This window comes from Mustela erminea, chromosome 13 (assembly GCF_009829155.1).
Source record: "Mustela erminea isolate mMusErm1 chromosome 13, mMusErm1.Pri, whole genome shotgun sequence".
Classification (NCBI taxonomy): Eukaryota; Metazoa; Chordata; class Mammalia; order Carnivora; family Mustelidae; genus Mustela; species Mustela erminea.
In genome coordinates this window covers 49985193-50013101 of record NC_045626.1, presented here as the reverse complement: position 1 = coordinate 50013101, position 27909 = coordinate 49985193, and the positions used below count along the sequence as shown (strand labels likewise).

The 27909-nt window shown below is 46.8% G+C and overlaps 1 protein-coding gene across 2 annotated transcripts; it reads left to right on the top strand.

Moving 5' to 3' along the window:
• Positions 1 to 524: 524 nt before the first annotated feature.
• Positions 525 to 27646, top strand: ENOSF1 (enolase superfamily member 1). Of its 2 annotated transcripts, XM_032310226.1 has the most exons (16): positions 525 to 847; positions 7067 to 7175; positions 10447 to 10562; positions 12287 to 12373; positions 12786 to 12812; positions 15116 to 15188; positions 15306 to 15344; positions 15926 to 16008; positions 16785 to 16819; positions 17429 to 17516; positions 19050 to 19184; positions 22490 to 22531; positions 23299 to 23428; positions 23678 to 23777; positions 26472 to 26553; positions 27144 to 27646. In XM_032310226.1, exons 1-16 carry the CDS (start codon positions 764 to 766, stop codon positions 27234 to 27236), a joined length of 1323 nt encoding a protein of 440 aa, XP_032166117.1. In that variant the 5' UTR covers positions 525 to 763; the 3' UTR covers positions 27237 to 27646. The 2 variants fall into 2 exon arrangements, with proteins under 2 accessions (XP_032166117.1, XP_032166118.1); XM_032310227.1 differs by lacking the exons at positions 525 to 847; positions 10447 to 10562 and having other exon boundaries at positions 7113 to 7175.
• Positions 27647 to 27909: the final 263 nt, after the last annotated feature.

Here is a 27909-nt window from a genome sequence, read left to right as displayed (position 1 = left end):
AAGCTGGAGTTAACTGGCTACTGCTTTCAAAGAGTTACGGTCCTTAGCTACTGTCCCAGTGGCCTGTTACTTCACTCTTTATTTGCTGTTGGTGCCCACCCAGCCTCCACAGGCATTTTAGTTGACCTTCTAAGCCTTAAGCCTAAGGAATTCATCCAGCAGGGTTATATGCATCCTTGAGGAGCAGAGGTGATGTGGGCATCCCTGAAAATATCCCTGCCATACCCACAGAAACATATTGATAGAATAGCATCTATAGCAGTGCTTCCCAGACATTTCATTTATTCTTCAAAGCATTCCCCAAAAGTAGGAACTGAAGGGGTGTGCTGTCCTTCAAAGCCAAGGATCAATGTGCCTTCTAATCCATAGCTTCCACCAAGTTCCCCCTTCAACAGTCCTTGCAGTCCAGAAGACGCAGCCCAGTATTTGCTGCCGGAACACTCCGCCACTAACTTTAACTTGCTGTGTGGCCTCAAACAAGTCACTTAATCTCTCTGAATCTCATTTCTACCAATAAAATGAAAATGACCTTGCAGAGGAGCAGCGAATCCGCGCCAGGGCCCTGCGGGGTAGCACGGGGTTGCAGACGCCGCGGGGAGCCGTCCCGTGGAGCCCGGAGCCCGGCCTGCCCCTGGGGTCCCGTCGAGTTCTTGTGCGCGGCGGGCGGCCAATCAGCGCCCGCCGGGCCGGGCTCTGCCCCTCCCGCCCCGCGCAGGGTCCGGAGCGGAGCGGGCGGCGTGGGCAGCTCGGGCGGTGCGGCGACATGGTGCGTGGCCGAATCTCCAGGCTCTCGGTGCGCGATGTGCGCTTCCCCACGTCGCTGGAGGGCCACGGCTCCGACGCCATGGTAAGCGCTGAGCGACTGCGGGTGCCTCTTGCCGCGGACGTCCAGGCCCACGTAGGCGCGGGGAGTCCGGCGGGTCGCGGGGGTTCCCCACTTTGGAGCCGTTGCTTTTGCCGGGGAGGAGGCCGGGAAGGGGACCGGGAGGTAAAAGTAACCCGAAACTATCCACAACTCTTGGGCTTCCCCGCCGCCCCCGCCTTTGTCGACGTTTTGCGCTTCCTGGTGTTACATTTATGATTCGTATTTTGCTGGAAATGGTAGAATGCGTAGTGTGCAACAGTGAAATGCTCTTGTTGGAGCCCCACCGGTGAAAGCCTAGAACCCCTGCTGGCTTCTGCTGCACTGAAACCTTGGTGGGGTTTGTGGTGGTGGGCCTGGCTGTTCTGGGTGAGGATCCTGCCTCCCCCACAACTTGCTGTGTGACCTATAGAAGACCCTAACCTCTCTGGGCATCTTGGGCCTGTCTTTGAAATGGAGTCGCACTCTGGCTGGAAAACCAGACAAGCCCGTGGTAATTCTGAGGCATGTGAGGGGCCTCTCATGAAATTACCTGAAAACGTTGTTAGGAAGGGTTTGTCACTGTAGAGAGTTATGCAAGTACCAGTCTTTGGAGAAGTTGTAAAACCACAGCCCTCTACCTAAATACTGAAGGGCATGTTTGCTTATTGACAGTGTTTGGAGGGAAACCCTCCATCCCTACCAGGGTCCCTGCAGGGGTTCCCAAATATAGGAAGGAGCTCTATACAGGGTCTCCCTGAGGGCTGTCATCCACTGGGTCCTCCTTGCCCTCAGTCCACCGAGGAGAAAAAATTGCATGAGTCTGTAAGGAATGTGTGCATACATGAGGGGACGTGAGAAACGTCTGTTAGGATGATACTTACCTATTACGTGTGGAGGGAGAGGAATGAGTACCAGAGGACTCTAGTATGCCCTCTAATGTTGTGCTTCCTACATGGGAAGGTGATATCATTACATTCATTACCCATGCTCTTTGGGTACTTGAGATTTTTTTTTTAAAGATAGTTCTCTCAATCATATAAAAAAAAAATGGGCAGAAGATATGAACAAACACTTCTCCATTGAAGACATACAAATGGCTATCAGACATATGAAAAAATGTTCATCATCACTAGCCATCAAGGAGATTCAAATTAGAACCACATTGAGATACCACCTTACAACAGTTAGAATGGCCAAAATTAACAAGACAGGAAACAACATGTGTTGGAGGGGTTGTGGAGAAAGGGGAAACCTCTTACACTGTTGATGGGAATGCAAGTTGGTGCAGCCACTTTGGAGAACAGTGTGGAGATTCCTCAAGAACTTAAAAATAGAGCTTCCCTATGACCCTGGGTATTAGGGGTAATACCTACTGGGTATTTACCCCAAACATACAGATGTAGTGAAAAGAATGGCCATCTGTACCCCAATGTTTAGAGCAGCAATGGTCACGGTTGCCAAACTGTGGAAAGAACCAAGATGCCCTTCAACGGACGAATGGATAAGGAAGATGTGGTCCATATACACTATGGAGTATTATGCCTCCATCAGAAAGGATGAATACCCAACTTTTGTAGCAACATGGACAGGACTGGAAAAGATTATGCTGAGTGAAATAAGTCAAGCAGAGAGAGTCAATTATCATATGGTTTCACTTATTTGTGGAGCATAACAAATAACACAGAGGATATGGGGAGATGGAGAGGAGAAGGGAGTTGAGGGAAATTGGAAGGGGAGGTGAACCATGAGAGACTATGGACTCTGAAAAACAACCTGAGGGTTTTGAAGGGGTGGGGGGTGGGAGGTTAGGGGAACCAGGTGGTGGGTATTAGAGAGGGCACGGATTGCATGGAGCACTGGGTGTGGTGCAAAAACAATGAATACTGTTATGCTGAAAAGAAATTTAAAAAAAAATAAAGATAGGTCTCTCGTGAAAAATGCTGACTAAACAAATTGTTATGTTTAAAAGTATGTCCTTTATTCTGAGGTGAAGTTATTCCCGCTTTTTAAAATCTTTGTGTTCCTTCTTATGTTAAATGACTTTAAAAACACCCAGTTGGCAATCCTTTGTGGATCTCCAAATGTTTGAAATTTCACTGGCTTGTAAAAATCAAACAATTGCTCTAATGCAACCACTTTGGCTCTCTGAAGTGTAGCAGCTGTGGGTTAAACCACTCACTCTCTTAAGTCTTGGTTTTCCTTTTTCTTCCATTTTTAAAATTTAAATTCAATTAATTAACATATAATGTATTATTGGTTTCAGAGGTCAGTGATTCATCAGTCTTATATAACACCCAGTGCTCATTATATCATGTGCCCTCCTTAATGTCCATCACCCAGTTACCCCTTCCCCCAGCTCCCTCCCCTCCAGCAACCCTCAGGTTGCTTACTGTGATTAAGAGTCTCTTTATGGTTTATCTCCCTCTCTGGTTTTGTTTTATTTTTTTCCCCTCTTCCCCTATGATCCTGTGCTTTGTTTCTAAAATTACACATAGCAGTGAGATCATATGATAATTGTCTTTCTCCGATTGACTTATTTCACTCAGCATAATACCCTCTAGTTCCATCCACGTCCTTGCGAATGACATTTTAAATTTTTATAGCTGAGTAGTATTCCATTGTGTTTATATACCACATCTACTATATCCATTCATCTGCCAATGGACATCAGGCTCTTTACAAGGCCTGAGTTTTCTTATCAGCGAGATGGGTATAATAATATCTGCTTTATGTAATAAATGAGATGCTCATAAGGTGCCTGATACAGAGAATGCCACCAGAAAGTATTGTCTGTAATTGCTGTTTACATATGAGGAAACTGAAGTAAAAGGGGCTCTGGCCTAGATTTTTCACTGCTTTGAATTTGTGAAGTGTTGAAGTAGCCTGGTTTTAAGTAGAGTAATTTAAGAACTGTGGAATTTTATGACCTCTGGATCAAGAGAGATTCTCTGATACCTGTGTACAAACTCATAAATACTTAAGTATTTATCTTCCAGAGATAGGAGGTGTGTTGTGTGCTGATTCTCATGTGCCTTCTTATTAGAATGCGCTGCTTTGCAGTTCCTGGGGTATTGCTTCCGAGCCCTCACAGCATGCTGAACTCAGCAATTCAGCTCTGTTCAGCACTTACAAACAGAGGAGGCTTCCTGATCAGAAGAAGCAGGATATTTTCATGAAAGAAACTGAAACTGTCCCCCAACCTCTTAAAAGTAAAGGATTGCATCTGTGATTTTTTTTTTTTTTAATTCCCCTTTAAGGAAATGTGGAACACTCAGGCTTGCATTATAAGTTGCTTGTTTGTCGAGACACTCGTCAAGGTTCCAGAGAGTTCCAGGGCTGTGGGCTCATAGCCCAGCTCCAGCTGACATGTGCCACAACCACCACCACTTCCCAGCCCATACTCTTCCTCTTCTTTCCCCATTGTCTGCTGAGCTCCCGGGAGTGGCTATGCTCCCAGACCACGCTCCCCCTCCTCTGGCTCCCAGTCCCACACCCCCCAGCACTTGGAAAACTGCCCACCGCATCATGGAGAAGACTGAAAACGAATGCACCCTGGGCCCCATCTCCACCCGTTAGTCTCCCAACTCACCCCTGTGTTTCCCTTTATTCTGTGAGTCCTATCCTCCCAAAAGAATCCATCTCCACTTTTCCTGACTGCGGAGGCCCCCTTCTCCTCCCCTCTATCTCCAGTATTTTCTTCCTCAGTTTCTTTTCCCAGTGGTTCCTTTTCTATCACATATAGACAGGGATTCGCACTTTGGAATCACCTTCTTTTGACCCTAACACCCTCTTCTGCTTCTGTGTCTGCTCCTTCCCCACCAAACACTAAATCACTGGTTCATCCCTGTTGCCTCCAACCTTTGCACTTCCTTCCTTCCTTTACAGTAAGTACTTCCTTCCTCCTTCAGCTAAAATGAACTTTGTCTCCATCCTTCTTTGGGATGGACTGTTATTTCTGCCTCCAGGGTCCTTTCTCAGGGTCTGCGTGTCACGTAGTCGGCTGCCTCCCCTTCCACCCTGGCTGGCTGCTGCTGCTGCTTCCTTTACTGACCCTGCTTCTTCCCTCTGCAAGGCTCGGGCCCCAAGGGCCCTACGGTCTCATGCTTTGGTCCCAGTAAGACCCTCTCTGTGTGTACGGCTTCAGTACCCACTTGTATGCCAGTGATTCCAGATCTTATTTCTGAATCTTGCCTCTCAGGAACTCAGGGGCCGAACCAGGCTGTCACCAACCCTTAAATACACTCCAGTCTTTCCCTTTTCTGTCTCTTCACTGTCACTGTCACCAAGGGTGATTCTTCTGTCCCTGCCCTTCATGCCCTCTCCCACTACTGAACAGCTCCCCATCCTGGACCAACCACCTCAGATTCTAATTTCATCATAAAGCCGCCTCCAGCTTCAGATCCATGCCACTAATAGTGCTCCCTGCCTGGCTTCCATAGTTTGTATTTCTCCCAGAGACTTACCACGTCCTGCCTCTTATTATTAGAGCTTCTGTAACCATGGCTTTTAAACTGTAACATTCTTTTTTTTTTTTTAAGATTTTATTTACTTATTTGAGAGAGAGAGAGCGTGAACAAAGGGAAGGGCAGAGGGAGAGGGATAAGCAGGTTCCCACTGAGCCGGGAGCCTGACAGGGGGCTCAGTCCCGGGACTCTGAGATCATGACCTGAGCTAAAGGCAGACACCCAGCCGACTGAGCCACTCAGGCGCCCCAGAAACTGAGTTTAAAGAGACAGTTTAGATCCCAAAACCCAGGGAAAGGGAAGAGGCAAACATGGTAGACAGGTGGCCTTTGTCTGGCATCAGAGCCTCGTGGAGGGCATTCAGTGTGAAGGGTTCCTGGGCACCGGCTACTTATCAGAAGTTGTGCAGGGTGCTGGAGGAGCACAGATACATTTTCCCTTAAGAAAGTTGTAGTTTAAGGGCAACTGGGCGTCTGCCTTCAGCTCAAATCATGATCTCAGGGTCCTGGGATTGAACCCCCGAGAGTCTGCTGTTTTCCTACTGCCCTTCCCCACCCCCAGATCATGCTCTCTTTCTCTCTCTCTCACCTGTTCTCTCTCAAATAAATAAAATTTAAAACAACAACAACAACAACTCAGTTTTCTTATCTGTCAGGTAGGGATAATCTAGCACCTACTTTGTGATATTATCATGAGGGTTAAATTAAATCAAATAGCTTTTAAAGTAGTGTGCCAGAGCAACAAATGTTATATAGTAATAATAATAATAAAAACTGTAATAAATTGTCACCGCCCTATGCAAAATCCGTCATCCTACTTTCCTTATAGATGCATGCAGATCTTCTGCCTGGTTCTGGGGGTCTCCACTATCTGCCCCTACACCACCTCTCCAGTCTTGTCTCCATTCACTTGCCACCCCAGGGGCATTTCCCTTCTGTCTAACAAGGCTCAGGGTTTCCTATTGCTCTCTCTTGCCCCGTGCCGTCCCTTGTCCATCCCCATGTCTCTGTCCCCTGCTTCCTCTTTGCTTGCTCCCTTACTCTCCAGGGTCCTTCTCACTGACCGCACAGTAGTCCTCGCCTGCTTCTTGTGTGTTGGCTTCTCCCCACTGTAGGAGAAATTTCTAGACACAGACTGGGTTTTTCACTTCTGCCTCCCCCCATCAACAGGTAGTGTTGAGTTCCATCACAGTCAGTAAACACTTACCAAAATACCATTTGATAGTAGCAAGTTTAAAAAAAGAACAAAACAAAAAATGGGCTAATTTGTCCTGAGGTTTTAATTCCTTGCGTTCCCCCAGTGATCTCCTCTGAACCAGCGCCGTTGTCTTTTGAGCCCTGCTATGGGCTGCAGCGAAGAAAAGTCCAGTTTTCTGTGAGGCGCTCTGAAGCCTTGGCTGCTTCCATCTGAGGCTGCTTATGAATGAATACAGCTCTGTTCAGAGAGCTGGCAGAAGTAGCTTGGGTGAAAACTCCTGGATTACAATCTGAGTTTATCATCAGAGGAGGCATAATTGCAAACTGGCACTAAAAATGTATACATTGCCCTCGTTGAAATGATATGAATCTGTCAGGAGGACTTTCCCTTTGTCCATTCAGAACTCCTCCACTTGGGGAGGGGGGGTGCCCCAAGGCTTGCATCAGACTGGAGCTCTTCACGCACATCCCCTGTTGTGTTTTCTCTTCTTATGTGATGCTCTGAGGTGTACCTTTGGGTTTCTCATGTTTGCGTTGTGGGGTGGGGTGCATATTTCCCACAGCACACAGACCCTGACTACTCGGCTGCCTATGTCATCTTAGAGACGGATGCGGAAGACGGGCTCAAGGGGTATGGGCTTACCTTCACTCTGGGAAAAGGCACGGAAGTTGGTGAGTGGAATGTTCTTATATGGTTCTAGAATGCTTCATTTTCACTTAGATTCCAGTTGTGACCTTACTTTTCTCTATATTTGCACTGCTCAGGGTGAGTAAAAACAGTGTCTTGTGGTTATTTGTTTCATAGGGAGAAATGAAATGGTGGCAGGACTTGGCCCTTCTCCTCGCAGGGGTCAATGGACTGTGGGCATATCCATGAATCTTGGCCTATTTCTCTGACTGAGAAAGGCAGGTGGCCAGAGATATGACATAGACAGACGGGCAGTGGTCCTCATGGCGGAAGGGCCTCTGGTTGCCCAGGTTCAGAGCTGTCATCCGGGCAAAGCAGGTTTGCACGAGCCACGAGTTAGTTCTTCTCTCAGATTTGGGGAGAGCTCAGTGGGGGTCTTGAGGCCCCTCATTTTCTTGATAAGGAGACTGAGGCCCAGATAGCTGCTCAGCTAGCCCCTCCCTGAGTGCTTTCTTTCCACATTTTTTTAAAAAGATTTTTTTTTATTTGTTTAAAAGAAAGAGGGAGAGCACAGAGGGAGAAGCAGACTCCCCGCTGAGCAAGGAGCCTGATGCGGGGCTCCATCCCAGGACTCCAGGGTCATGAACTGAGCCGAAGGCAGACGCTTAACTGGCTGAGCCACCCAGGTGCCCCTCTTTCCTCAATGTTTAAATACAAATGATCTCTTTGATTTTTGTTTTGAAATACTTAATCCATGTACAAGATACAAAATTCAAAAAGTACAAAAGGTGACCTTTGCCAGATCAGTTTCTGTGGATCATGAGGGTCTGAAGCCAAATGATGACAGTTGAGGTGTGAGGATCCAAGAAGGAAGGACACGGATTCTCTAAATTTGGTGCTGATGCAATACCTCTCCCTGTCAGCTCTTTGCACTGTCAGCTCTCCCTTAGATGTAAAGTAGAAGTCTTTGGTCCACTGAAAGATTTTAGTATTGTCAAGCAGACGAAAGGTGTGTGTGCACACGTACACACGTGCATGTATATGCGTGTGTGTAAGGACAAGGGAACTTTTCTTGTACTGTAAGTGGATGCAAAGTGGCTACTGTCCCACTTTTCACGGGGCTGGCCTTCCATCGTGCCTTCAGCCAGTTCTGTAACAGACTTCCTTTGAGGTTCTCCCATGTGTCAGGCACTGGAGAGAGATTTTAGTGAGACAGACAAAGGAGACAGAATCTCGAGTATATGGAGAAAGAATGCACGAACGTCTCAGGGACATACAGCCATAAAAGAAAGGATCATGCAGCATGAGAAGGATAGATTTTTCAAAAGCTGGCGCAGGTTACACAGAGAAGGTTAGTTCATTGTCCAGGAGGGTCTTGGGCAGCTTCAGAACAGAGGTGAGTCTTTGAGATTAATCTTAAAGATTATTCCTTGAAGCTAGGAATTTGCCAGGTAGCAGGAGGAGACTCGGCAGTGATTCCTTCTCCTTCTCCATTAAGTCAGCCATTTGCTGTTAATGTTTTCCATAAGGTAGTAACCGCTGACCACGCTAGGTTTGTGAGCTGTGTGTCAGCTTCTCCGGCCCCCGTAATTGTGTCTGGTCTAAGCCAAGTTTATGACGCTGCCTTCTCTCTATTGCTGGCAATATAGGGCGGCCCCCAAAAGTTGCATAAAACTCAGCAAACTTACAAAATATGTTATGGGACGGGCCTCTGGAACCACTCTGTTAATAGCCTAGACTTTGAACTTTGCTGAATCGGGTGCACAGAGGAGGGACCCCACGTGCTCACTGAGACATGAGATAGCTCCTCTCCTGGTTGCTGAGCTCTGTGCTTCGGGGCCTTCACTGACTTCTCTTCCTCCTCCACTCCCGTCCCCTCCCAGCTGTCCTGAGGGGCACCTCGGCCAGGGATAAATCAGTTTCCATCCTTTATGCCTTTAGTAAATGGCTCTCTGGCGGTGATAGAGTCGGCTTCTGCCTTTTGCCGACCACAACATGAGAGAACCCATTTTAACTTGAACCTTCCTCCATATTTCAGGCAATTTACCACCAGTCTCACTGAATGTGTTATATGGCATTTGCATTAAAGTTGAAAAAAATTCCATTAGTCCATCACAGTTCTTCTGTGCCTTTGTCAGCCTACTTACTTGTTCATTGTTTTATGATCCAAAAAAAAAAAGTAAAAAATAGTGGTTTCCTCATTACTGTGAAGGCAGTGCTAGCATAGTGTGTGAGAAAGGGAGGGAGGGTTCTAGTTATTGTTTTATGGATAGAATTTAAAAATACAGCTTTTAACAGAGGGAAAAAATATGAAGAAAGAAAAATTTCTAAAGAGACAAAAAACAGCTGTAAGGGTTCACGCCAACCCTAAGGTACAGGAACCCATGGTCATTCATAGGCTTTATTGATTTGTCCTTCCTGGGCTAGACAATCCCAGGGAGTCAGTCAGCAAGGCACTGCCTTCAATGGCCAACTTCTTCAGATCAAATTTCTCCCCCATGGCAGCAAAGCAAACCTGAAGTAGATTGTCCCATACCATGGATGATCACCAGTACCCAAATTTCTGTCAAATGCACTAAATTTTATTTTAAAGATTTTATGTGTGTATGTATGTATGTATGTATGTATTTACTTAATTGACAGAGAGAGAGAGAGAGGGAGAGACAGCGAGAGAGGGAATGTAAGCAGGGGGCGTGGGAGAGGGAAAAGTAGGCCTTTCCGCTAAGCAGGGAGCCCGATGCGGGGCTTGATCCCTGGACGCTGGGATCATGACCTGAGTCAAAGATAGACACTTAACAGCTGAGCCACGGAGGTGCCCCCTTTTCATCTGTAATAGTGTGTTATATTGTGAATTCAAGATATTTTCTGTGCCTGATATTAATTAGAAGGTACTTCTCTCTCTCTTTTTTGTCTTTTTTCCCCTTTGGTGGTAAGTAAGACCCTTCTTATTTTTTAGGAACAATGAATTAGCAAGGTTTGGTTTTGAAACTGCCTGGACAGACACTTTCCCAAGTGAACAAGAAAATAGACTGGGAATATTATATAAACTTTCATATCTGTGGTTCTGTTTTTCACATGGCAACCATTCAAAATGTGTTTGCTATACTCAGACAGAGCTATGGATTAACAGCTATTCCATATGGATGGTATCACTTACAAAAAACACAGAAGACATATTCTGGGCAGTTTTTAAAAACAAGTATCTTTTGTATATGTTCTTTCATAAAACGCCCACATTAGTTTGTGGTGTTTTCATGTCTTAATTTTTTGAGTTCATACCCAAACATACTTAAGAATTGAATCCTTACTTAATAGTGGTCTGTGCTGTGAATGCCCTCGCCCACCATGTGCTTAACAAGGACCTCAGGGACATCGTTGGTGACTTCAGAGGTTTCTACAGGCAGCTCACAAGTGACGGGCAGCTCAGATGGGTAAGGGCCATTTTTAAAGAATGCTTCTATAAGTAGTGTTACTAAGGTCTAAGATGTCCTTTGATGGCAACAAATACAAAAACAAACAGGCTTATAATTCCAAGGTCAAACATTGTATCGAGATAAATTAGGGCTTGAACTATTTAGACCGTCAGTGTTTGGAAGTAATTGATTCCTTTCTATAAGACTTGAATCTGGACACATTTGGATCTTGAGAGCCCTATGGACCTCATCTCTACTCCCACTCCTTGAATGGAGAAGTGTTCTAGACCCCCTAGAAGATTAAGTACTGAATAGGCAGCCTTTCTGGAGGAGAGATAATGTGGGTAGTATTGGAGTTAAGAGAGGAAGTTATTAAAGCCAGAAATGTGAGTCTTACATTTCTTAACCAAAGTTAAGAAGATAGAGACCAGAGTACTTTTATGTGTAAAGGTCTGTATTTTGAACCCTAAGTTCAAGGCATGAAAAGAGTGAGGTCCTAGAGAAAGGAATCTGTCCCTGTAAGGTCAGTCCAATAACTGGGTCCTTGCCCTTGTCTCCTGACATCAGCTCTGTCTTTTGCTACCTCTGCTCCAGATCTTGTCCATGCATGGAGAAGGGCACAAGGGAAGGCACTTGCCATCTTGCCTTGGATTTCATTTTGAACTTTCTGCAAAGCAAGTTGAACTTGTTTTTCAAGGCATTCCCTTGAAGAAGCTCCTACTGGCCAAATCTGGAACAATTCAAGGATCAAAATAAATATGTTAGTAATGGCTTGTAACTCATGGAATAACATAAGAATCCATGAGTCCATTTAGGTAGTGAACAAGCAACCAGGAAAAGCTTGTCATTATAGTAGAATACAAACTTAATGTAAAAAGAATGGTAATGTTAGACAATCACTGTATTGCAAATGTTGTAGCCATAACTGATTGAGGCAAGAATCTTAAATGCATGCCCAAATTGGGGATAATATTAATCTCCATACTTAGAGAAAATGGTAACCTCACAGTGCAACAGCCCAGTGGACCCTGACTTACCTCAGTGCTGAAAGATCATAACCCTAATAAAAAACCAAAGTGACATTACTGTCTACTTAAAATTTGTGCCAAAAAATTATGACCTGAATCCCAGTGATGAAGGAACTCCAGACCAACCCAAATAGAGGGACACTGTTACAAGTCAGCCAGCTTGCGCACTTTAAAAATGTCAACAGCAGCTTGAGAAGAATAAGAGAAATTATTCCAGATAAAAAGAGACTAAAGAGGCAAGACGACCAAATGCAATATGTTAATAAAATATTGAGACAGTTGGCAGAATGTGATTATGGACTATCTTTTAGACAGTAGTATTCTATCAATGTTCTGTTCTCTGAATTTGATCGTTATACTACTACAGTTATGTGAGAGAAGGTTCTTGTTTTTAGGTCCTACATGCAGAAGTCTTAGGGTTCGAGAAGCATGGTATCTGCAACTTAAATGGTTCAGTAAAATCAATATTATATATGTTCTATTTGTATACGTATATGTGTGTATAGAGAAAGAGAGAGTGGGGGGGTAACGTATAAGAGTTTTTTGTGCTGTTCTTGCAACTTTTCTATAGGTTAGAAACTATTAAAAAAAAAAAGTTTAACCTCTACATGAGCCTTTATTGATGCCTTTTAAGTCTTGAAATGTGTCCCTGGCTAGGAGACCCAAATACCTCTCATTTCTAAGAAATGCTGATGTGTTTTGCTTCCTAACCAGATCGGTCCTGAGAAAGGTGTTGTGCATCTGGCTACCGCAGCCGTTCTCAACGCTGTCTGGGACCTGTGGGCCAAGCAGGAGGGGAAGGTAACTCATCAAAGGAGCACTTGCTCTGTGGAAAATCCGACATGTGGCAGAGAGATGAACACTTACTCTGTGAGCAACCTTCTGAAGGCAAAAGACCTACACAGCAGGCCTCCAAAAGAAATATAAAGAATTGTTTCTTTATCCCCCTGGCAGTAGTTAGGAAACTATAGGAGTAGGTTTAAAGGGCAGAGAAAGAAATAGGAGGGCAGCAAAGCTAAGGAGTCAGGAGGCAGCATTAGAGACCCCAAGACCTGGGCACGCAGGTGGGCCAGAGGGCAGGTGTTTGAGAGTGGGAGTTTTCCTTTTCTTTTAGGAAAAAAAAAAGCTACTTTACACATGTTTTACAATTCTTTTTTCTTTCTTTCTCTCTCCCTCTCTCTTTCTCTTTCTCTCTCTTTCTTTTTTCTCCAAGCCTCTGTGGAAGTTACTTGTTGACATGGTAAGTATAATGTTGTTATAATGTTAAAGAATTATAATAACGTTGTAATGTAAATGAGATGGATTTCACAGATTACTTGCTTTTGGTACTTAGTAAATATATATATAAGTATTGTCTTTAGGTCACTGTAGTGATGACAAAGCAAAATCCCACTAGATCCTAGTATTTCTTTTCTGATATTTGAAGTAACAGCTGGCTGTGCTCACATAGGCAGAGTGGTGCACGGGAAACACTGAGTTTAGGTCCTGCCTCCCCCACTATGGAGTTTTCACATGTAACGCAAACTCCCTGAGCCTCTGTTTCATAACTCTGAAAAGGGGATTGTCGTCACTTCTCTGAGAACCTTGTAGAACTTGTTTAAAGACCAAATAAAGTGCTTCCTGAAGAACAAGAGGTTGTTAAGATATTATTATTATCTTAATAATATGTACGATATATTATTAAGATATTGTCTGGTCACTTTGAATTTAAAAGGAAGTGACAAATCAGACTGTGGTGGTCTCCAGCTGTCTGATTGCAGAAGGGAAGGAGCCAAACGCTGACGATAAGGCACCTCTATGTTTCCGTGTTTCTTGACATGTTTATGGTAGAGCTGAACACCTGGCAACTGAGGAGGAAAAAAAGTCTGGACAAGTTAAGGGGCATGAGCTTCACACCCAGGCAGACCTGGCTTTGTATCTGGGCTCTATCACTTCCTGGTGGGTTGACCTTAGACATGTCACTAACCTCTTTGAGCATCAGCTGCCTCACGGTGATGATGTCTTGCATGGTTGCCGAAACTCTGGCGGTCAGCAAGAGTTTGACATCACAATTAAGGAAACACAAAGAACACCATGGCCTTGAAGACTGTAGGTGGGCAGACATTGCCTCTTCTCTGGGAGAAAGTAAAACAGGAGGCTATCACACCGGCTCTCTGATGTGGTTGCAGGTGGCATGGGGGCTCCATCCAAAGGGGAAAGACATGAGCTGCCTTTAGGCACAAGGTCAGACTGTCAGAGGGGTGTAAAAGGCGGCTTCCCAAATGGAATGATTTGAGGACCACTAGAGAAGATGCCTGAGACTTCATTCTTTTGGACCCTATTTCCTGTTTCAGTAGCGGCCAGTAGTCTAGAAAGAGGCAGAATCTCAGCATTGAAAGAGCTTTTACATCTTCCTTTATTTATTTTTAAGATTTTTATTTATTTGTTTGACGGAGAGAGACAGCGAGATAGGGAACACAAGCAGAGGGAGTCATAGAGCAAGAAGCCCAGTGTGGGGCTCGATCCCTGGATCCTGGGATCATGACCTGAGCTGACGGCAGACACTTAACAACTGAGTCGTCCAGCACCCCACATTTTTTTAAGATTTCGTTTATTTTTGAGAGAGAGCACACATGAGCACGAGCGGGGGTGGGAGGCAGGCAGAGGGAGAAGGAGACTCCCCGCTGAGCTGAGCAGGAAGTTGGTTGTAGAACTTAATCCCAGGACCCTGGGATCATGACCTGAGCCGAGGGCAGATGCTTCACCAACTGAGCCAGCCAGGTTCCCAGCTGTTACACTTTTTCACAGACCAGTGGAGTATTGTTGGTCACAGTAAAACCTGAGTGGGAGCAAAGCTACTGGTTGCTTCCCAGCTGTTAGATTGAGATGAGGAGGGGTCTCAACCAGAGGCCCAGATGAGGATGTTGGCCTTGGCAGCATGGCCTGAGCAGTGAATGAGGGGCAGGAGGAGGTGGGGAGAGAACAGCCAGTGATGGTCCAGGGCCAGGCGGTGTGCTGGGTCATTCGTGGTGAATCCCTTCTGTCCTGTCGGTGAAGTGAGTTGACAAGAGAGGAAATGGCCCATGGTCAGGCTGCTAATAAGTGGTGGGCACAGGGTTGACCCTGGAGGGCCTGGTTCTGAGACCAGCCTTCTTTCATCTCCTGCTGAGCTGCTCCAGCATCACCGTAAGCCGTGAAGTGTGGAACAGTGACGTAAATAGAGAGGGATGCCAGGTACTCATCTCTCCACTGAACCTGTGCTGAGCCCTTGCTTGCCTCCTGCCAGATCCTTCTTCCAGCAGCCATGTTAGTTGGGATGGTGGAGCCTAGATGTCTGGGGAGGGACGGGGTGGGAGGGAGTAAGGGGTTGCAGCACGAGGGCCTGAAGATGTCTTGGGGAGGCGGCACTGACCCTCTGAAGAGCTCTGTACCAAGGAATGACAGAACCAAACAATTTTACACAAATCCTGAATGCCCTTTCCCAGAGAGGATAAGTCTATCCTTAGAAACCTAAGCTGCTCATGAATTGATCTGGGCCTTTCCCCTCTCCTGTCACACTGCCAGGACCCCAGGACGCTGTTATCCTGCATTGATTTCAGGTACATCACAGACGTCCTGACTGAGGAGGAAGCCTATGGTGAGTCATACTCGAGTGACAGAACTGAAAGTTTTCTGGTACCTGCTGATGTCTAAATAATGTAGTAGCTTGCTTTTTTTGTCTGAAAAAGTGATGATGCTTCTCATTTTTTTCCAGAAATACTGCAGAAAGGTCAAGTTGGTAAAAAAGAGAGAGGTGGGTGGTGAGGAAATTTCCTTCATTATTTTTGTTGTCATTGTCCTTTTGAGGGTCCCTGTCCACTGGGGGTTCACATCATCTTTCCAAATGCCCGTGCCCCGCAGCCAGGCCCTCTGATAAAGCGTTGCATCTGGAAGATGCGGCGTCCTGGGTGTGACAAACGGGAAGACCTGGGCGAGTTTGAGACCCTTGGTATTTGCAGGATTGTGAATGTGGCCAGAGGCTGGGCTTGGGGCTGGGTGTACTTGAAATTCAGGATCAGAAGGAGAACAGGTTGGATTCTCTGGGGGCAGCAGCTTAGCTAAAGGCAACTGTGGAGCCAGGGTGGCTTGATCGGTTGTGCATTCGCCTTTGGCTCAGGTCATGGTCCTGGGGTCCTGGGCTCAAGTTCCATGTCGGGCTCCCAGCTCAGTGGGGAGCCAGCTTCTCCCTCTCCCTCTGCCACTTCCCCTGCTTCTGCGCATTTTCTCTTTCTCTTGTCAAAAAGTAAATCTTAAAAAATAATAATAATAAAGGCAATTGTAATTCTGAAGGTCCCTGGAAAGCACAAAATGTTGACTGGCATTGTGTTTGCACAGAAGGACAAATGCTGATGCAAGGCTACCCTGCCTACACCACGTCGTGCGCCTGGCTGGGCTACTCAGACGACAAGCTGAGGCAGGTGGGCACTCGGACCTGGTGTTGTGGACAGGTTTTATATTCCTGGCTTTCTGGAGTTTTCTTGTTAGCCTTTCTAAATCATTTTGGACCCAAGGCCTCATTCTGAAAGTACGTAACGCTGGAGCGAAGTGAAGCCATTCACATCGTGGGCGCGGGACCCCGTGACCTAGCGTGTCCCCCCTTGGCTTCTGGATCATGACAGGCCAGGGTTTGATTCCCTGGCAGAGGCAGCAGTGTCACACTGAGCCTCCATCTCCTCACTGTGAAATGGGGAAATGATAGGTATCTTGTGGGTGGTTTGGGGGGATTCAGAATCCTGCTGTGAGCTGTGTAAGGCCCTCAGCCCTGGCGCTGGCGCCCAGCATGCAGTTGGAATGTGGTTGGTTTGTGACTTTGCCGTCACACTGTCCCCGCCGCCGAGGGGAAGACTAGCTTCTGTTTGTTTCCCGTACGTCCACGTGTTCAGGGGGCTGCAGAATACCCTCCCTTTAAGAAGGGGGATGGATAGAAATGCTCCATTTCCCTCCTAGGAATGTCGTGAACAATTTAAGAACTTGTTCCCCTAGAGATGAGGAAAGAACGTCATCCTACAAGGATGAAGAGTTATGCTCTGTTGGGGAAGCCGCTCCTGCTTTTACATCACCAACACGTGGTGGTTCCTCTGGTTCCTGCGGCAGCCATAGTGGTTATGAAAGGAGACCAGAGACAACCGGGGTACTCGTTAGACAAAAGAGAGTTTCGGGGTGTGTGATGGTAACTGTGCTCCTTTCCCCGCAGCTCTGCATGGAGGCACTGAAGGACGGCTGGACCAGGTAACCTGTTTGTGTGATAATGGGCTTCACTCTCCCTGTCACAGGCTGGGCAGTGGAGACGAGCCAGGAGCAAAAGGCACCAAGGATGCCAGGGTTCATCCAGGAACAGTCTGACACGTAGGGATGCGTGGGACAAGTTTCAACACAGGCCAGGTTCTTTCTGCAAAGATGAGATGTGATGGGGCCCCTGGGTGGCTCAGTTGGTTAAGCAGCTGCCTTCATTCCGGGGTCCTGGGATCAAGCCCCACATCAGGCTCCCTGCTTAGTGGGAAACCTGCTTCTCCTTCTACCTGTTGCTCCCTCTGCTTGTGTTCTGCTCTAGCTGTGTCTCTCTCTGTCAAATAAATAAAATCTTTAAAAAAATAAATAAATAAAACAGATCTGACAGCTCTCCTAGTTCCCTGACTTGGGGTCAGCAGGAGAGGAGGCCTTATTGTCCTGAGGTCATTTTCCAGTGACTTGTCTGAGACCTAGGGGGACAGGGCAGGTGGCTACTAGGAAAGTTCACCTGTGAATTATCAGCGGAGGCAGCCACTTCTGTAGAGAACCTGCGTGTCTTCGCCCCGCCAGGGGATAGGTCCCAGTTACCAAGCCACATCTCTTTTACAGGTTTAAAGTGAAAGTGGGTGCTGATCTCCAGGATGACATCCGTAGGTGCCGCCTCATCCGGAATATGATTGGACCCGAGAAGACGCTGGTAAATGTCCTCCCCTCCCACCGAGAAAGAGCAGCCTTGCATGAAGCCTGTGCCCTGGGCCCAAATACAACTCACTTCAGGCAAGGATTAAAGAACAACGAGAACGTTAAAGCTGAATGTGAGAGGAAACACAGCTTTGTGGTCTTGCAGTGGGCAAACTCTTTTTTAAAAAAATAAAAAACAACTATGGAGGGAGCTGATAGTTTTAAATGATTCTCTTCTGCAGAACCTTAAGTAAGAGCAAGATTGGGGATTGTTCCTTCTTGCTAGCAGCGATGCGCCTGAGCAGACAGGTTCCCCACTGGTGCCCTCCTGTGTCGTTATCTAGTTTCCCTGAACGAATCTGTCCCTCCTGGTTCAGCAAATAGGCCAGTCTCGGGGAGCCAAGGTGGAAGAAATGCCTAACTTTTGCTGAGATAAATGTAAGGATCAGTGATTCCTGTCTTCTTATTTTTATAAGATGTTTCTTATTACGTGTAAAATATTTTTATAAAGTCACGATAAGATGTTTTTGTGGTTTTTGGAGGCATGTTTCATAAGTTAACAGAAATGGAAGTTGAGTCCTTGACCTAGGATCAGAAGTGCCACTACCTATATACAAGTTAACGTGACTTTTGTCTTACGGGGCCATTCTTACCCAAATAACTTGTGCTACAAAGTGATTCTAGATGTCCTGTCCTCTGGTCCTCATAGTGGCTCCTGAGGGGACTCATACGACTTAGCACTTCCTACTAGACAGATCCATCCCCATGTCTGTCTTCTCTGGGTGTGATAATGTCAGGGATGGGGAAGCCCTTTCATTATCTCTGCCCGCCCAGCACCTGGCTTCCAGAGAGCTAGGGCCCGGGAGTTAGAGGCCTGGACCTGAACTTGCCATTCACATGACTTCCTGTTCTTGGCAACTTGCTTAACTGCTGTGCATGCCAGCTTTCTTTTCTGTAAACTGAGTTAATGTGAACTGCTTCATAGAGTTATTCTAAATATTAAATGGGACAAAATCCATAAAATGCCCGGTTGAGTAGGTGCTTCATCAATGGGAGAGTCTGGGTTATTGATTAACCAGTGCCAGACTCGTAGTTGGCAAGAGTCAAAATGACTAGTGAACAAATTCAGAACTGATGAGCATGATTGGGAAGGTGCTAAAATAGTTTCCAGAACAATGGACAGTACAAGACAGACACGGTTGGGTGACACCTAGGTGCAGATTGGGCCAGAACTCCAGGGCCCACGAGCACTTCTTCTGGGCCCAGCCCAGGGCACCTGCAGACATCACAGTGGTCCTGCGACTGGCTTGCCACCTCTTTCAGAAGATGCATCTGGAGCCCCATTTCCAGTCGTGGTGGCTGCACTTTGGCCGCCTTCGTGCTGGCTTTGTGCTGGTCCTCCACAGGGGAAATGTCAGGCTCCCTTCCAGAGTCTTGCTTAACCATCGGGGGCACTGAGTGGCAGCATTTCCTCCCTTAGAGCCAGGGCCCCATCACAGGTCAGCACCAGGCAGACCTCACGGCAGAGGGTCCCTCTCTCTCCTTGCAGATGATGGATGCCAACCAGCGCTGGGATGTGCCTGAGGCAGTGGAGTGGATGGCAAAGCTGGCTGAGTTCAAGCCACTGTGGATTGAGGAGCCCACCTCCCCAGATGACATTCTGGGACACGCCACCATTGCCAAGGTAGAAAAACTGCACCTGCTTCTGCCACTCCTGCCGTATATTTGTTTGTTTGTTGGGTTTCTGGACTTGCTGTGATGGATCCTTTGCTAAGGATCCTAAAACTCCTTTGCTTATTTCCTTGTAGGTTTCTCTTTAGAGACAGTAAATTGCTAAACATTGAAAGGCTGTCAGCAAACCCAAGATTAATAGACACGACTTCATACTTCGTAAATACAGAAATCTGACTGATACTAAAATATTTTATCCACCCCGAATGAAACAAAATTGTAGATTCCTCTGGCTGACCCAAAAGAAAAGGTTTGCTAGCTAATGCCAAGGTCAGGCCACCCCAAGAGAAGGCTGCCTAGAGTCCCCGCACCAGGGCACTTCCGTCACAGATCTACTGGCCTTCCCACCTCTTGGGTTTAGGGAGACCCTGGTACATCAGAACATCTGAGGAACATGCTTTCTCAGGAAGCGGCTCAAATTAGCCAGTGTCCGGCACTGATAAATAGAAAGCCAGAATGCCAGGTCACTTATGAGAACTCCCAACTTCTGGGGACACTAGGTGTTTGTATCCTCTGACCCGAGCAAGCTCCACGAGGAGCCACATTAAACCAAAGGCTGTTGGATGAGTGAGAAATCAGGGCAGGAACGGGTTGTGTGATTTGAATACACTGGTGTCCATCCAAGGGGGCCCCATGCATCTATGCACAGAACATAGCTGTGCCTGCTCCTGGCATGAGGCATGTTGAGTCTTTTTTTTTTTTTTTTTTTTTTTTTTTAAGATTTTATTTACTTATTTATTTGTCAGGAAGAGAGCACAAGCAGACAGTGGCAGGCAGAGGCAGAGAGAGAAGCAGGCTTCCTGCTGAGCAAGGAGCCCAATGCGAGACTCAATCCCAGGATCCTGGAACCATGATCTGAGCCGAAGGCAGTGGCTTAACCTACTGAGCCACCAGGCATCCCGGCATGTTGAGTCTCAAGCTCCCCCTCCTCAACCAGCACTCACCTCTAACTCCCCTTTTATGTTTTCCTCTGATGCCCCTTTCCCCCCAACACTCCGCTGTCAGGGTGTAGGTCTGCTGGCCTTATGTCCCTTCCTGCCTGCCTGAGCAGGTTTCCCCCTGAGGTGGTTCTGCATTGCTATACTTTCCCCTGATCTAGAAAGTTGCACTCTGAGGACGGGCAGTTTCACATTCTGGGAGGAACACCTCCCAGAGGTAGGACACCTCAGTGTGTCCTACGGGCAATTGTGGGTCCTACAGGGACCATCCTGCCCCATTTCTCTCAGGACACGAACGTATGAGCCCCTGCTGTCAGGCCCTCCACAGAAGCCTGTGTTTGAGGGATGCCCTGCCTTCACCCACGTCACAGCCAAGCCACAGAGAAACAAAGATACGTGAACCTGAGAGAGCTGGCATGGCGGGAGGGGTGCCGAGTCCTGAGGACAGTAGGAAGAAGGTCACTGCAGGGAGACACAAGGGTGGCTACAGCGGTGGAGCTGCTTGGGGAGGTAAGACATGAGCGGACCCTGAGCAAAGCTGCATGGCAGGTTGGCGGGGAGGAGCAGGAGCCACAGGGGGACCGTGTCAGTTTAAAGAGACCTGAACGCTTCTGAGGAGTCATGAGAATCGGGTCAGAGGCCATGGTTTGACAAAGATTTTCACCTTGGGGTTCTTTGGGGGCAGCCAGGCTCTAGTGCTGCCCACCAGCCCACACAGGGACCTGCCCCCTGCCCCCCCAACACACACCCCTGCCTGGAGATTTTCATTAGAAGCTCTTCAGGGCTTCGGCCCTCTGCAGTTTTGTTTTTATGAGGGAGGCCAACCCCTCAGGAAGTATCCCATGACGTGGGCACAGACAACCCAAGGCAGGGGGCAGCTGCAGAGACGCCGGCCCTGGTGGGGCCATGGAGATGCCCAGCGGAGTGCAGATGCACGTCGGGGGGTGTGGGGAAGACAGGTCCCTGGGACCGGGTGATGGGTCCCTCTGAGCAGAAGTGAGCCACCATAGTGTCTTGAAGGGGAGAGTAGGATCAAAGAGGATTTGACTGGAAAAAACATGTAGGATGGCTTGAGATGTGGTACAGTGTTGTGTGACACAGGCAGAAAGAAACGAGGCAAAGAGCAGAAGTAGGAGGCTTTCGCAGTAATCACAGAGGGTGGGCAGTGAAAGGACAGGGCAGCGAGGCGAGAGCAGGCTCAGGAAATATTTAAAAGGAAGAAATAGAAGTTGGTACCTATTTAGTGTCAGAAACATATACTTTAAAATGGTAGCGTGAGTAAGCCAAGTGGCTTTCCTACCCCCTCTCTTTTTCCCCACTCTGGTTTTTGGTTTTGTTTTGAGATAAAGAACTGCACTCATATAGAGGTCTCTGGAAGCATAAACCAGGAAAGTAGAAGGTGCCCCACTGACCATCCACTCTACCTCCTCACCTGGGGACAAGGAGGCGAGGCTTGGGAGGCCCATGACTCCCCATTCACACATAGAGGCAGGACAGGTAGCAGGATCGGGAGCCCCTGACTCCTAAATTAAGGGTTTTTTCTGCAGGGAAGTTTTCCTGTCTAGTGGTTAAGAAGCTTCCACTGGCTCTGGAGCTGGCCTGGTTTTACCCCTTTCCAGCCTGTGATCTGGGGCGGGTTACTAGCCCTGCACCTGCTTCTCATCTGTGAAATGGGGACGGGATGATGGTGGCTCCTGTCCCAATGGGCTGTAGATGAGGACCCATTTCAGTCAGGCTTTCACACAGCACCAGACAGGCAGCAGGACTCAGACATGTTAGCTATTGGTTCCCTTGCTGTATTCCCTGAACAGTGGGAAGATAAGCTGGGGAGAAACCAAAGGCGCCTGAGGAAAGTGCCTGTGGCAGCCCCAGTGGGGACGTTTGGGGAGCAGCCGGAGTCTGGGTGGAGGGGGTGAGGTAGCTTCAGAGGGCAGCACAGAGAGAGCAGTGCTGTGTTAAGAAGACTCCAGCATTCGCCCAGTGAGGAGTTCACCAGGTAAGGAACAAGCTCTGCCTGACCTGTAAAGTGGATCTAAGCCCACGGACTAAGCTTGAAGGGAGAGGGTCCTAGAACACCCACTGAAGGGGCTGCGGGGAGAATCTGCAGAGCTGTAGCAGGAAGGGAGCTCATGGCAGCATTGCAGCTAGCCCCTCCTGTGTGCACACATACTCTCCTTGCCCACCTTTTGCCCTTCCTAAAACTTCACACAGCCCCCGCAGGGACATCTCCTCCTTACAAACCACTGTAAATTTTTTTTTAATTAGGATTTTCAGTTCAGAATCTTTGGGAAATAACATCAGGTTGTCTTCTGTTTTATAGGCGCTGGTCCCATTAGGAATTGGCGTTGCCACCGGAGAACAGGTAAGTGACATCTCCTTGGGGTCAGTACACACTGGCCACCCACTGGGGACACTGGCGTATGTTAGGCTCCACCACCTGTGTTATTTTGAGGGGGGAAGTTTTCATAATCTCAGAACCTAGGATGCTTTACAGCACATCGGTAGAGTCTGCAGTCAGAGAGAGTCAAAATTTGTCTCTTTTCCGACAATTCATACGAAGTAAAGCCGAGTATCTTTCCCAAAGTATCTAATCAAAGTTTACAAGGCAGCAGTTTGAAGTTGCTCCTGCAAGGGCGTAAGACGCACAGTATGGTTTTAAGAAAGCCAGCTTCCAAATTGAATAAACATTACTGCGTTCACTCTCCGTGCTTATAAACAGAGCACAAATGCTTGCCAAGACCCGCAGCCGTCCACCCACGCGCGGAGCCGCGTGGAGGAAGAGATTCTCGGTTTGCCCAGCGAAAGGAGCAGTGCTGGCTGGCCTTGGGGTTTCCGTCGTCCTAGCCACCTGCTCATCGCCATCACCACATTCCCCCCTGATGCTTCGCTTCGCCTCCCCCTTGCCAGCCGCTCTGACCGTCATTCCCTAATAGATGTCCAGTCAGTGGGACTTGTGCATGACTCACACCCTTCCGCTAGCAGATTTACAAAGCGGTGAGCAGTCAGGACCCCCACCTGCATTGTCAGGGCTCGCTTCGTGCCAGATGAGAGCGAAGAATATAGCCCGGGCTTCCTGAAGGCCCAGGTTAACTCTTCTGCTGGTTTTATTTATTTTAATTCTATTTCCAGTGCCACAATAGAGTGATATTTAAGCAACTCCTTCAAGCGAAAGCCCTGCAGTTTCTCCAGATTGACAGCTGCAGGCTGGGAAGTGTCAATGAAAACCTTTCAGTGTTGCTGATGGCCAAAAAGTTTGAAAGTAAGGGCGCCTGGGAACCACATACCAACCCTCCATTTCCCCGCCCACTGCACACCGGCAGGTCCCTCTGGAAAGACTGTCTTTTCAGCCGAATCAGGGAATCTTTGACGATTTTCATCCTGCAATTTCCTCCCTAAGTAATAATGAATGATGTAATCACCTGCGGGCAATGAAAAATACCTCAGGTGTTCTCTCCTCTGCCCACCCCCACCCCACTTGACATTAAGAAGAGATCTGTCTTTATTGTAGTTCCGGTTTGCCCCCATGCTGGTGGAGTTGGCCTCTGTGAATTGGTTCAGCATCTGATTATATTTGACTTCATATCCGTTTCTGCAAGCCTCAAGAACAGGTAATGTCAGATAAAATTCGGCTCTGGAGAGCAGAGGCACTAAGAATTCTGTTCTTTGCCACATTCTATAACTCAAAGGCCAAGCTGGCTTTGCTTTCCACTTTTTCCCATGGGGCCATTTCACTAGAGTCCCAGCAGTGAATAGATTTCTTTTTCTTTTAGATGGTGGGTTCTTGGTAGCTGCCTTTGTTTTCTAAGTACATGATGGGCAGGTGGGGTGGAACCCGGGGAAACCAGAACTCCTTTTTTTTTAAAGTTGGCTCCACACCTAGTATGGAGTCCACTAGGGCTTGAACTCAACGACCCTAAGATTAAAACCTGAGGTGAGATCAAGAGTTAGGCACTTAACCCCAGGCGCCCCCAGAATTCCTTCCTTTCTAAATCTACATGGCTTTCATCACATTTATATTCTCTGCTTCTCCTGGTCCCAGCGCTGGAGTCTTTCATAGTCTGGCCACATCTAGTTTCATCTTATTTCTCAGGATGTCCCAGGTGAACTTTAAGACAGTCTCCCAATAATCTGCACACACATGGATTTATTTTGATTTATTTTTAAAAAAGATTTTATTTATTTGCCAGAGAGAGAGAGAGCATGCGCACAAGCAGGGGGAGTGGCAGGCAGCGGGAGAAGCAGGCTCCTCCCTGAGCAAGGAGCCAGATGCAGGACTTGATCCCAGGACCCTAGGATCATGACCGGAGCCGAAGGCAGATGCTCAACGACTGAGCCACCCAGGCCCCCCTATTTTTATTTTTCTAAAGATGTATTTATTTCAGAGAGTGAGGGAGAGGGTGCAGGGGCAGAGGGAGAGAATGCTGTAGCTAAAACCTCTCGCTGAATGCAGAGCAGGACATGAGGCTCAGTCCCAGGAGCCTGAGATCATGACCTGAGCCAGAATCAAGAGCCGGCTGCTTAACTGACTGAGTCTCTCAGGCTCCCCGTGTGACTTTATTATGCATTTCATTCCTCCTGGAATTAAATGTGGTGTTGCAGAAGGCTCCCTAGCCATAATTTTATATGGTGACAACATAAAAATGTGCATGAGAATGGCAAACACCAAACGCCAGGCGGTGGGTGAGAAATGGGACCTGTGAAGGTTGATAGGGGGCCTCAGTGATAAAGTAATGGTTTCTCTCTCTAGGTGGGGGCTGAGGACATAGGTGTGCCTTTTATGTCTGAAATATTTTGTACAATAAAAAGTGAACACTCCTAGGTTATTCTGCTTTTGCCTTCTCTCATTTCAGTCCTGCAGGTGGGACCAAGGGGGAGGTTCAGACCAACCTTGAAAGGTCCTGCCAGTCTTGCAGGCTAAGAAAAGGGCCTGCGCGGAGTGGTACACTGTGAGCATGCACGAGTAGGTGCAAGTGCATCAGGCTGCTCTGGGGCTAGGGAATGTCCTTGTGTGGGCGGGGCAGCCGCCAGGCACCACTGGGCACCCCTGCTTTGTGACCACATGGAGTGTCCATTCCCTGCTCATTCTTCAAGGCCAGAACATCCTCTCCCATACGGCTGGTTCTTCACCTGTAGTTTGTTCTTATAGATGATACATAGCACATATTCTAGGTGGTAACTTAGTATCTTGTCCACTGAAACCATGCAGCAATGTCTTGCCAGTTCCTTGGTGAGTGCCCAGCACCAGGCACCTGGGCTGCCTGTCCTAGCTGTTGATTAACTGATGACCAAAGTGAGGCAGCAGTTAGGTCACTTGCCCCAAGTCACAAAACTAGAAGGTGGTTGACTCCACAAATTTGAACAGATTGGTTTGATAGTAAAACCTGTGCTCTTTTTTCTAAATCGTGTGTGTAGCTGGATGGGATCTCACGGGGATTTTAATCTGTTCATCTAACCTCTCGCTAAAGGCACCCAAATAATCCCAGATACTTATAGAGTCTAAATGGGTATCTTCAGGGGGTCATGAAACCTTTACAGATCTTCCTTGGCTTGAGATAGTTTAACATTCCAATAAACCCTCCCTAAAATATTGAAATAGTAATATATTGATCAATATTGATAAATACTAATATATTGAAAATGTATTTTAAAATGTGTTTAATAATGCCTAACCTACTGAACATCATACTTAGCCTAGGCTACCTCAAACATGCTCAGCACACCTGTATTGGTCTCTACTTGAGCACAGTCATCTGGCGTGAAGCTTGCTTTATAATAAACTGTTGAATAGTTCTTGTGGTTTATTGATTACGTTACTGAAAGTGTAAAACAGAACGGTTGTTAGGAGTACAACAGTTGCTAGCGTATTCGTTGTGGGCCTTCATGATGGCGTGGTTGACTGGGGGCTGCTGCCGCCACAGCACAGCATCACGAGAGAGTATCGTATCACACATCACGAGCTGGGAAAAGATTCAAATTCAAAATCTGAAGTAAAATTCTACTGAATGCATATGGCTTTTGTTTCATCAGGGAATCGAAAAATCTTAAGTCAAATCATTTGTTAAGTTGGAGACCATCTGTAGACTTAAAACAGACTTTTTTACCCACCCACGTGAGACTTCACCCTCACATTACTTATTTTACAGAAAGAACCTGAGGCATCGGTTGGAAGATTTGCATAGAAATGCACCCAATTGGAGTCTACCCTTTCTTGAGTGGTTTGCCTTTGCTTTAACAGTTAGTACCACATGAATCATCTAACATAAGACTGTAATTACTGCCCTAATCTGATTCCTTCCTTCTAGGATGTGTGAATATGTCGACCACCTGCACGAACATTTCAGGTATCCTGTGGTAATCAAGAAGGCTTCCTACATGCCGCCTCAGGTGAGCTTGGCCAGAGAATCCCTGAGGAAGCAAGGAGCTGCCAGACCCTGGTATTCTTGTTCTTGTAGGTTAGACCCTAGAGTGCAAAGCGGTCTCCTTAGAGCTTATTTTCAGTATCTAGAAATTACAAATGTCTCTTGAGTTAGCAATATCAAATTCCCAAGGCCTGAAGGTCAGGAGTTAAAGTGAAATTGCCCCAACAAGGCTTCTCTAATGCCAGCCTTTCTTCCCAACACCAGCTGAGACCTTAAAATGAACACCTGTTGTGCAAAGCCCTTCCCACCCCCTGCCACAAACAGAACAAAACTTGGCACCACCTAGCAAGTTAGTGAACTGAAACGTTTAGACTGCGGTTGTGTTATCTGGACCACTTATCTTCATCATGTCTGAGACACTGGGGCTCATTTTCATCAGTGGAGGCTGAGTTGTCAAGGAAGTGATTAATTTAATCCTGAGATGTAGCCAATAAAAAGCGTATCCTTCACCATTTCAAATAATCTGAAAACAGCATTTCTTTGAGCAGCAGAAACACATATATGAGTTTTGTTCCAGGTGGTTATGAACACTATTCTATTCTTTGTCTTTGATAGGATGCTGGTTATTCAACAGAAATGAAGGAAGAATCTGTAAAGAAACACCAGTATCCAGATGGTGAAGTCTGGAAGAAACTCCTTGCTGCTTAAGGGAATTAAAATGTTCAGCCCTAACACCCTTTCCTAAGTGAAAAGTCTTACATACACATTTTGGGTGTGGTTGTACAAAAACAGGAGAAAGAAATCATCCTAGAGTTCAAAACAATTTCAGCCAAAAGTCCTGTTAACCCCAGGAATCAGCTGTCATTATTACTTGATTCTTTTACAAATAAACACATTCTGCTAATTAATCCTTAAACAAATTTAGATTTAACTCCAAGTTCAGAAAGATGTTCTTAGAAAAATTTCTATCGAGTGCTGGTACGTGTACATTACTCTGTACTTTGAAAATAAGCAGCAGGTTGCATAACTATTGGAACACTGCCTTATTCTAACACTTGTTAAAAATTAGCAGAGAAAAAATAGTTCTGCAGGACTGTGGGATAGCTGGTGCATGACCAAAGGTAAAAGGATTTCATGCATTATCCCTGGAGTGGATTAGCCTTTCTTTTCTTGCTCTAAGGGTACTAGCGGAGGATTCACACCATACTGAAACCATGACAGTGATAATGGGCAGGAAAATGGCATTTCATACATTATTTTTCCATAGTCCTTAAAACTGTATCCTAAATAATTATATGCTATGATAAATGCAACCAGAATTAGATGAACTGCAGAAAAATAGGGCAAAATACAGTTTATTCTCCATTTCTAAAATATACTA